This window comes from Vicia villosa, linkage group LG3 (genome assembly GCF_029867415.1).
Source record: "Vicia villosa cultivar HV-30 ecotype Madison, WI linkage group LG3, Vvil1.0, whole genome shotgun sequence".
Lineage (NCBI taxonomy): Eukaryota > Viridiplantae > Streptophyta > Magnoliopsida > Fabales > Fabaceae > Vicia > Vicia villosa.
The window spans coordinates 190,126,640-190,138,186 of record NC_081182.1 but is presented as its reverse complement, the minus strand read 5'-3'; the positions used below and the strand labels follow the sequence as shown (position 1 = coordinate 190,138,186).

The window sequence follows — 11,547 nt, the reverse complement described above, 5'->3', positions numbered from 1 at the left end:
GGTTGTGGTGTCAACGAACACATTAATATATTTCATGAAGATAAATCGATCGAGCGCTTGGGGAAGAATTTTCAAATCCAACCTCAAGCCTTCGATAGCCCTGACCTTATTCAGACGAAGAATTGCTTCAGAAATAGTGTAGCTTATTTGATGCTAAAATGTGGCAGTTAGCTAATGTTATAGCAGACAGAAAGGCCCTGAGAGAGACAACCCTTTGTCATGATCAGGGAGAGACTTTAAGTGAGAAGAAGTATCACCTAGTGTCTGGTAAAGAGAGGCCAACAATAATTTACTAAGATATATGTTTCAATCTTCATGAAGTTGAATGGCTAGGGGTATAAATATTTTGGCTACTGTTGAAGATCCTGAGCAAAATAGAAAGTGAAAAAGCCAAAGCGTCAATAAAGCAATGTGTTCGATGTCGAAGATGTCTGTCGTCATTTTGACGTGATGACCAGCAATGTAGTGCGCAAAATCTGAGCGGTCGAAGTGAAACGAGTTCTTCGTCGACTCAGTTGGGTCGAAGGTTGTACCAAGCGGAGAAAGCCCAATGATAGCAGATACATTAAACAGAGTGGGTGTCAACATTCCACAAGGAAGTTGGAAGGTGTTGGTCGAGCCTTCCCGAAAGATGAGTGAAGACAAAATGAAGTTGGGATTAATTGTATGAGCCCTCCTCAAAAGTTGAATAACATCGAAGATGCCAAGTTTTTCCCAATGGGTTCGTCGCTGTCTACCTCCAAGAAGCCAGTCGACCAGAATAACATCTAAGGTGTTTGGTTCGACGTCGACACGGTTCAAGCAAAAGGGAGGCAAGAGATAGATTCAAATTTACAAATCATGGAGTAGAACGCGGGGAAGTGGAGGAGAGTTTCATACAAATTCCCAACGTGGGACTATAGTAGCCGTCGACAATTACTTATATGTTTTATCTATTTAAGCAAGTTATTATATTCAGTTTTAGAGGTCGCAAATTTGTTGCATTGAAACATTACACTCAAAGTACCCGCATCTAAGAGAGAAACGAGTTTCACTGTTTTCAATGTACTTTTGCTTTCAACATTTTAATTCAAAGCAATTTCCAGTTTTATATTTTAAGCCTTTTGTTTTATTTGCTTTATTCCTTCTTTACATTGCATTCTTTTGCACCATCTTTTCTTGATCACTGATTCATACAGAAAATTCAACACTAAGTTTGAGATTATTATAGCCGATCCTGCAGATACCCTTCAATAAGAGGCTGGCGATTGTTTCGCGAAGAAACAAACATCCAAGTCATCGAATGAGTCTAGAAAGAATAGAGTGAATTATGGTTAGAATCATACATCTAACTCCATGTAAGACAACTTATATATGAAAGCTGGTTAGAGGCGTCCCTTGCTTCCAAGCGTGAATCAATATGTGGCACTAGAGCTTAGTTGCGCAATACCTTCAACATTTGAATGCATCGACTTCATATTATTGATTGGGCCTCGACCCATAACAATTTCCCTTTCTATTTAACCTAGCATTATTTGTCATATCATTAGTATAAATACTTTACTTCCTAAGGTGTCTAAGGATCTCACGTCTCTCTATAATCAAGGCAAGGTTCTCACGTATGCTACAATACGTTTACTACTATAACACTACGTTCGTTTATAAATTTGACAAAGAAAAAAACAACAATCAAAAGAAAAAGACCTCGTGATAGGTTTTGACTAATCAAGTGCTTCATGCCACAACATCATACATACCGTCCAAAATTAAATCCGCGTTGGCATGCCTTCTTAGACCCAAATTTAAAGCTCCACATTATATGCATACATAGAAAAAAACAAAATAACAACATTTTATATTAATATAAAAAATTTGTAATTTAATTTAAAAATAAAAATAAAATAAAATGTGCACTCATAATTGTCATCCAATGAACAACTATCTCAGCAATTTACTATATTTTATTTTAAAATACTGATCTAAAATACTAATATAACATGATATAATAGTATTTTTATAAGATAAAAGTGTGTAAAATAATTTTATATTATTATTAAAAAATATTTATTATTCAACTTTATCATATTAATATTTTAAAAAAAATATATGATTTAGTAAAATAAACATCTCTCATTCAGTGAACTGATAAAAGTATTAAAATATTTAAATTATTAACGCGTATTCTTTTATACAGGATAACTGTATAAAATTATTTTAAAGTATCTATTAAACTCGTAAACCAGATGTTTCTAAAAACAATAATAATAATTAAAAAATAAAGCAGCTAAAAAAAACTATATAAACCGACTCCCGCTATAATATAGCTAGTGTCAAACAAATCATAAACGCAACGCAAACAATACAGTGTACTTCACATTCATGGATTCCTCCATTCGCTCCTCCGTCATAATCATCGGCGCCGGAATTTCCGGTGAGTTCCGCCGCCACAAGAACTCCCTCACAACCACCATTCACATATCCACTCCACAACAACCACCACAACTGTTTCTTTCTCAATTAAATTCTCACCAACGCGTTTCTCAATTATTTGTTTCGCTGAGTTTTCTTTTTCTGATTTGAATTTGAAGGTATTTCCGCAGCGAAAGTGTTGGCCGAGCACGGCGTAGAGGATATACTAATCCTGGAAGCTTCAGACCGAATCGGTGGCAGGATCCGTAAGGAATGCTTCGGTGGTGTGTCGGTGGAACTCGGTGCGGGATGGATCGCCGGCGTCGGAGGCCGAGAATCCAATCCTGTATGGGAACTCGCCGTTCAACATAATCTCCGAACATGCTTCTCCGATTATAGCAATGCTCGCTATAACATCTACGATCAAAGGTCGACAAAATTAATCACATTCATTTTCTTCTACAATTTTAAATTATTTTTCTTTCGATTTTAGAAAAATAGTAACGGTTATGATTCGTAGTTCCGACGACGCCCGTTTTGTTCGGTGCCATAACCGTTTACGGTTATAATTTGCAGTAGCGACCACGCCGTTTCATTCTTTGCTCTGTTTTTTGTATTTTCTTCTTCGTATTTTCGGTGAAACGACGTCGTTTAGTTAGTTGCTCTGTTTTATGATATTACTTCGGTTTTGTGAAGTTGCAGATAACTAAGAAATTCGTTTCTCTGATTTTTATTCAATTTAATTTTTCTTTTTTTATTTAAGTATTTTATGTATTTAAACGACGACGTTTCGTTCATTGTTTGTTTTTATTGCTGTGTTTTATAATTTTGAAGTGCTGAGTTTTTTTTTTTTGTGGGGGTTACATTGCAGTGGAAAGTTGATTCCGAGTGGAATCGCTGCTGACTCATACAAAAAAGCGGTTGACTCAGCGATCCAGAAATTGAGGAATGAAGAAGATGAATCCATCGATGATGCGATTCCGCCTTCGTAAGTGCGATTTTCCTTCGCGTCGCTTTCAGCCGTTATAGCGATTCTGTTGTTGTGGCTCTGTAATCGTTAATCATAACTTCAATTATTTCCTTTTTGAATTGTTTTCTTTTACTTTTTCTCTTTTGTTTCTTTATGTTGTTAATAATTCTTTTGTGCACTGTTACTCTTTTTAGGAAGCCCAAAACGCCAGTGGAACTCGCCATTGATTTCATTCTGCATGATTTTGAAATGGCAGGTAGGTGTTGTTTAATTACCACTGTTAATTTTCATATTATGAAAAATAATTAAATATACAAGTTGGCAAAGTTTTAAAAAAGTGTTGCGATCACGTCAAGTAAAAGCTTTCGCCATTTTGGTCAATACAGGTGTCTGGACAATGATTACCGTTGTCGCGGTGTAAATTAACCATAATTTATTCTTTAACATAAAAACGGTAAATAATAGTATTAGTATACCGTTTTGTCGCAAGTATTTTCGTGGTGGCATACCTTTTTAGACGTTGATAATTTTGGTTGTATAAACGTTTATTAATGATTGTAGTCGTTATACTGTGAATTAATTTTTATGTTTTTATTATGGTAAATATTTTTTCGATTAGGTTTCTTTTTGAACGTTGTTTTTATTATAATCAACTATTTTCAAAGATTTTATCGACATATTAGTGTCATTGTAATATACAAATGCTGATGGACTGACAACGGTTTTGATTAAAATTTTATAATTTTAAATTATGTTTGAATATTTATAATTTGATTGACTAGATTAGGCCCCCACCGTTTTAATGATAATTTGGGTATTTACTCAAAAATAAAAAAGTTTTAATGATAATGGGTTTTTAAATTGAAATAAATCACTATCTCAGCCTGTAAATGTTGAAATGGTAAATGGGTTATGTCAAGAAAAATACTAGGATCACTTTTTAGGGGCCATTTTTGTGATTGTGAATATGATTGGTTTACTAGTTAAAAATGTGTACATTTTTTTTGTCTCTATTCTAGAATTGGAGATTAGTTAACTGGGAAATTATAAATGCAGAAGTGGAACCAATATCTACATACGTAGATTTTGGGGATAGAGAGTTTTTGGTAGCGGACGAAAGAGGGTACGATTTCTTACTATACAAAATGGCTGAAGATTTTCTCTTCACATCAGAGGGTAAAATCTTGGATGATCGTCTCAAACTCAACAAGGTACTACAATTCTTAGTAATAAATACTTTGATTTTTTTTCTTTGTTAAAAAAGGATATTTTGTTGGCCCCTACCTGCTTAAGTGTCAGGACTCTGTTGGTTGTCTTTTTGCTTCACCATTTAGCTAAGGTGAAAAAAAATCTCTCTTTGTTTTTATTTGCGCCTTCTGTTTTTTCCCTTTTGCTATTTTGTTATCTTCTTTCTCTGTCGGTTACTTCAGCTCAATTGTCCCGTGTTAGGACTTCTTCAGATAATGACATTTCAAAGCTGTTTATGTATATTTTTTTTTTTTTTTGTAAAAATGGAATTGGATATTTTTGTCAACCTCTATAGTACTTTTGTTTTAAGGTTTAGTAGTTGAGAAGACTTTTAAACCATACAATAATAAAATAGTATAAATACTAAAGTTGTTTATTTTGTTACTCAACTTCCAAAGCCCTTGCTTTTTGAAGAAGGGAAATAAAAACAATTGATATTTAATACAAATTTAAAGTCTTCTTTATTATTTATTAAAATCCATGAGGCCATGACAATAACTTTCAAGCCTGAAGAGTAATATTCAGAAACTATTTTTTTAAAACAATGTCAATAACTTTTAGGTGGATTAAAAAAATTTGTAAATGATTTTGTCATACCTCAGAAAGAGAAAAAGGAAAAAAAAAATATATAAAATGAATATAAAAAATTAAATGAAAATAAAGTCAGCTTTAAACAAGTATTTGACCATATTTCATTGATTAAATAATAGGCAGGCTTATTTTGTTAGAGTCAATGTGTAAAATATAATTTCAAGTTATGACATTACCAAATTCTCTATTTGTTCTATTTTTTTAGACACTTCCCTATAGTATAGAATTTCTATTATTCAAAATCATTTTTGTAACCATTTCAACGTTTAAAGACTGAAACTAAGTGAGCAGTAAGCAGGTCGATCTCAGGACGTGTTTGACCATCTGCTGCATATTTTTAATGGTTACAGTGTTAGAGTGCATCGATATTTAGAGGACCTCCACTTACAGGCAAAATTTGACTACAATTAATATCTTCTATTTCAATCCATTTTAAGGCATTTACATCTCATAAATTAGTAGGTCCCAAGATTCCAATTTCAATTACCAGTACACTGTTTGAATTGACCCAATTCCAATGACTTAAGCTGATGTGTCATTTGATCTCAGCTTCCAATACAGTGAAGAAATGAGTCGTGTCAAGTTCCCCATTCATATATTGGGTCAGTGTAGCTCATGTGCTAGAAGATTAGAAACCAATATATATTGGGTCGTAGTTTCTCATTTTTCTTATATTTGATTACTTAATTAGGGTACACACAACTGGAATTAAAATAACACTCATTTTTACATTAAAAACTGAACATAAGAATTATTTTGAAATAAATTTTATTTGATAAAACCATAGTCATTTTAAAATAAGGGGAGTACTTGTTAATTCTGGATTCATTTACTTCTCATTTACAGTATTTAATAAAATTTAGTGTATATTTCTTTTCTTTTTCCTTTTTTATGAAAATTGTACTAGTAATTTTTTATAACAACTAAATTTCGAGACAACAAAAAAATTTGTCTGTACTACTACAGATGACTTTTATTCACAAAACTCCAAAAAATCAGCATCTGGTTCGGATTCTTCTGTAATAAATCTTTCCTTGAATTCATTGATTGATTTCAAGGCTTGACTGCTCAGATTCTCATGAGATAATTATTGTTTAGGGCTTTGTTTTAGTTTTACACTTTTACTTCTCCCTTTGACTGCAATTGTTTATGTCCTGTCATAGAGTTCCTTTTACTATGCAGTAAATTCTTCTCCATAGTAATGTGAACAATTTTGAGCTGAACAATTTTTTGCATGAAATTATACAGGTCGTCCGGGAATTGCAACATTCAAGAAGTGGTGTTACAGTGATCACGGAGGATGGTTGTGTTTACGAAGCCAATTATGTGATTCTGTCTGTTAGCATTGGTGTTCTCCAAAGCGACCTACTTGCCTTCACTCCACCCTTACCCGTAGGTTTTCTTAATCATAGTCTTTATTTACTCCAAGGAGCCCCATGTAATCAAGCAAGCTAGTAGTAGAATATTGTATGATGTGGGATTCATTTATTGGTCCCGGATATATGAACACCTCGTGCTTCTCACGCTGATCTTTAAGGCCATTAATTTGAGAACTTGCCCCCATCATGGTTAGAATGGAATCTCTAGGTGTGGCTCTATCTGTCTATAAGGGTCCCTACTCCCTACAGCAGGAGTTTCCCTTCTGTTTACAGGTTGTGGCCCCATAGTCTTAAATATTGGTTGGTAGTAATGTAAAAAAATGCAGGGATAGCTAGGTTTTGTATTAAATTAAGCTCTCTGGTTGATGACGCCAGTAGGCAGATTTTCGAGGTGTCTTCATATGCCAAACCAGGGATGGCATGATCCACGGTATGATTGACCCACAGTCTAATTGTTGATTGTCTATAACCCCTATTGGTTAGGTTGACACGTGGATAGAGGAATTTACCTACTTGCACATGTAATTGGTCAATCCACATAGCTGCATTATGTGTCCTTTACAATTGTTGACATCATTGCTTTCTTCTAACTTTAATTTAATAAAAAAAAAGTAATTGAAACTGTAGCTAATTTGAATGAACAAGTGCAACTATGTGAAGTGTGATATTTCATTTGTAGTGAAACTAATGCATACTTCATTATTTTTAGAAGTCTGGATTAGGATACTTGCTCTGCTACTAAAGTTAGAATTTAAGAAAATACTGTAGTAATATGGCCTGAACTAAGGTTTTATATAATGGTCGGGATCGTGTAAATTCTTTCCTGATTTCGGCTAGTACAGGTGTTGTGAGTTGTGACGCTGGTTGCGGTCGTTGCGGTATGAATTAACCACAATTTGTTCTTAATCACAAACGGTGAATAACAGTATCAGTATGGACACCTTCCGATACTGTTTTGCCGCATCTTCCGATACTGTTTTGCCGCAACCATTTTCGCGGTAACGATCCGTTTTTTAAAACCTTGGCCTGAACCACTTAATTGTTTGTCCTATGAAAAGGAAAAATTGTAGGAGAGCCACATAATCCTTGTTATTCATGTAGGTTAAATCATAGCTTACATAATTACATGGGCACTTTGATTAGTTAAGGACTGAAGGACTTAAATAATTGTCAATTTTAAGTTTCATAACATATTCATATGAACACGTAATGTATTTGATCAAATGTATGGAATTATATGAGGTCATTAAATTAAACAATTATAGGATATGATATATCATTGAGGTTATTTGTCTTTTCTATGAACTCATTTGTGCTTTAGTCATCTAATCATCCATTCAATGATGTTATTATTAGTTTATACATTTTGTCTTGTTGAGTAATATATACTTGTCTGATTCAATACTTCCATGATGAATAAAATAATGAAACAGAGGTGGAAATTGGATGCCATCGAGAAATGTGATGTAATGGTGTACACCAAAATCTTCCTGAAGTTTCCCTATAAGTTTTGGCCAAGTGGACCCGAAAAGGAATTCTTCATCTATGCTCACGAGCGGAGAGGCTATTACACATTTTGGCAGGTTTGTTGGACCTCTTCCTTAATGGTTGTCAGTTCATTTTTAAGCTGTGTTTGCCTATTAAATAAAAGTAAAAAACGTGACTTTAGGTTAAGTTCTATGGGAAATGAGTCTAATTTTGGAGGGTTATGTATATATTTACGTTTTAAAGTTTGAAAGAATAGCATGATAAATGACCATAAAACATCGCAATCAGACTTAATTCAATTTTTGGAACATTTATAGCTTTTCAAATATCCTAATTCAAACATACCCTAAATTTGGCTCAAATCAAAATAATGGAAAAATTGATATGCTGTCAATTCTGGTTTTCATCAAGGTACTTGCCGCTTACCTAACCTTACTGATCAAGTTGGAATTTGCAACTTGTTTTTAGATGATTTAAAGAGTATAAACTAAAAGCAATGATTGTCTTGCTTGCTAACTATAAAAAAAATTATAAAAACAATTGTCTGGCTTGCTAATTGTAAAAAATATAATAAAAACGATTGTCTCGATGCTAAGGATTTAAATACTACTTCCTTTTCATTGTTTATGTGTTATGCATGTGACTCACATGCTTCATCTTAATCTTCTCTGCTGGCAATAGAACTTGCGTATATCTTGATTTTTAATGAAGTGGCTTAATTTAAAATGAAGTGGCTTAAATAATGTTGTCAAACCTATAATAATTAATTCATAATTGTGGCTTTTGTATGTATCCTCTTATTGGGGCTACACACTTGGGTCAAACATTAAGTACTTGTTATATAAGATTCACAAAATTTCTTGTGTACTCATCAATTTTACTACATTTTTCCAAATCTGAGTTAATCATCAGTTGTACTTTATGATGAGTTTTTCACAATTAGCTTTGGATATCATTTGTATATTTTGTTCTTTTCTGGTACAATTTCATAGCCTATGACTAAAATTGATAAAAACAGTTCTTTTTATATATGGAGGAATAGCTTTAGCTGTATTCTCCTTCCCTGATTTATGCAAGCTGGCCTAGATATATTTATTTATATTTTGGAGTTGTAAGTTTGACCTTTTAATGCATACATGATAAAAAATCCTGATCAGCTACACCTATTACCATTTGTCTTATATTGATAATATTAAGTATTTCCTAGGAAGAATAACAAAGATATGATATTTTTCTTCATACTACTGTTAACAAATATTAATTGATTCATTATCTTTCTGAACTGTTGTAATGTTGATATTCCCTTGGAGTTATGTGTGTAAGTTTTGTAATGTGTGTAAGTTATGCTTATGGGAAGATAATGTAACCTAACATATTTCAAACTAATATTACTATAAATGGGAGAAACTTGGGTTATATGACATTGTAGAAATTTAGTCATTTCCATTCTTGTCATTACTCAAACCCGATGCAATAATGCATTGACTTTGGATCTAAACTTATGTGGTTATATGAAAATAATTGAATTCAGAATCAAATAATAACATTGGTGATTGTATTGTCTAGTCCTTTTGCTTATTCAACCAGCATAGAATCAGAATAATTATCTAGGATCTCTTTGCTTACTCATCCAAATCACTTATCTGCTGATTTGTTTGTTACCAGCACATGGATAACGCATATCCTGGCTCCAATATCTTAGTTGTGACTTTGACAAATGGAGAATCAAAACGCGTGGAAGCTCAATCTAACGATGACACCTTGCGAGAAGCTATGGCGGTGCTCAGAGATATGTTCGGACCCGACATCCCGGACGCCATTGATATACTCGTTCCCCGCTGGTATAATAACAGGTTTCAGCGTGGCAGCTACAGCAACTATCCTATTATCGCCAATCGTAAAGTTTTTCATAATATTAAGGTTCGCTTATCATGCTGAATTTCATATATTTTTTTATTATTGTTTGACAATTCCCTTTTGAATAGATTATGTTCTTAAATATATCAATTGATGCTATAGCTATACTTGTCTTTATATCAGTGCATGCAAAAACAAAATTGAAGATGACCTGGATCTTACAACTTGCTACTATATAATTCATTTATTTAGGCTCTGAATTTAATATAAATTTTGCTCTGTTTGGTATCATTATGAACAATCTTCCTCAAAATAAAAAATGTTGTGTGGTCAGAGTACAGGACAATCTTCTGTACCAAAATGTCCTTTATTTCGCATCACATATACTATTATTAAATTCACATTCAATTATGAATCAAATTATTTGATGTTACAATCATTTTATGGTGCCCCTGCTTATTGATGAATAGGAAATCAGAGGAGATTCCAACAAAATCAATATTTCACACTATAGAAGCTTTCGTATAAAAAAACTTAAATAAATGAATACAATTGAATATGCCAATGGGCTAATCCTATCCCTTATGTTATTTGTCATTTTTTATATGTTTCAGGCTCCTGTCGGTCACATATTTTTCACCGGAGAACACACCAGTGAAAGATTTAATGGCTATGTTCATGGCGGATATCTCGCAGGTGAGGATGTTATCTCAATTTTGTATTCCTAATGGTTAATAGTCAATTTTTTATTAAGCTACGTTTTAACGCGTAAAGAAAAATTACAAAGCGTAGGTAGTAACATATCAATGGACCCCTAAGACCTCACCTATGAATATGAATTTATTTTATTTCCCTCTTGAACACTTAACAGGTATTGACACTGGCAAGGCCTTAGTAGAAGAAATAAGAAAGAAGAACGAAAGAGAAAGTGAGAACCAAACTCTATTGTTGGAGCCTTTGCTGGCATTGACAGGATCATTAACAATGTCAAAACCAGAAACAGTCTCGAATATCCACAAATGCGACATTCCTACACAATTATATCTCAGTGGCAAGCTTGGGATCCCAGAGGCCATATTATAAGAACATAGTTGATGAAAAGTCACGGTCCGTCCCTAGTCTGGTTCAAGGCCTTAATACAATTGGTATTGTAGATTGATTGACAAAATAGTGGAAGTATATGTTGGTGAGTTGAAGAGGTTTTGGGAACACTGCACAGATGTCTCCTCACTTTAGTTTCATTATTCCTCCTATTGGAGCCAACTAGATTATGATTCTTTTTAAGGGAATTAATTGGTATAGTTTTACAATTACTTTGTTCTTTATAGCCAGAAGGAGTAAGGTTACATTGTAAGGATGCTTGCTAGCTTGTATTATTTTGATCCTAATTTGCAATACAAAGTTCATGATTTTTTCAGGTTAAAAGTATTTGTGTATACTTGAAATGAAGAAAGTACTTGTGTTTGTGTATATTACATAGTTGATGATATTTCTGATCAATAAAACAGGTAAATTTGAGTGTAGTGCCAAAAATATTAAAAGGTAAATTTGGGAGTTGAGTTCCTCAGTATTTGTTTTTTCTCTTCCTGAAATAAACACAAGTATTTGGGGATAAAGTCGTAAATT

The 11,547-nt window shown here is 33.2% G+C and overlaps 1 protein-coding gene across 1 annotated transcript; it reads left to right on the top strand.

Moving 5' to 3' along the window:
• Positions 1-2,276: 2,276 nt before the first annotated feature.
• Positions 2,277-11,346, top strand: LOC131662696 (polyamine oxidase 1). The gene is made up of 10 exons (XM_058932550.1): positions 2,277-2,410; positions 2,568-2,817; positions 3,260-3,376; positions 3,553-3,614; positions 4,415-4,569; positions 6,446-6,589; positions 8,010-8,159; positions 9,730-9,984; positions 10,536-10,617; positions 10,793-11,346. The coding sequence occupies exons 1-10, from the start codon at positions 2,359-2,361 to the stop codon at positions 11,002-11,004; spliced, it is 1,479 nt and encodes a 492-aa protein (XP_058788533.1). The 5' UTR covers positions 2,277-2,358; the 3' UTR covers positions 11,005-11,346.
• Positions 11,347-11,547: the final 201 nt, after the last annotated feature.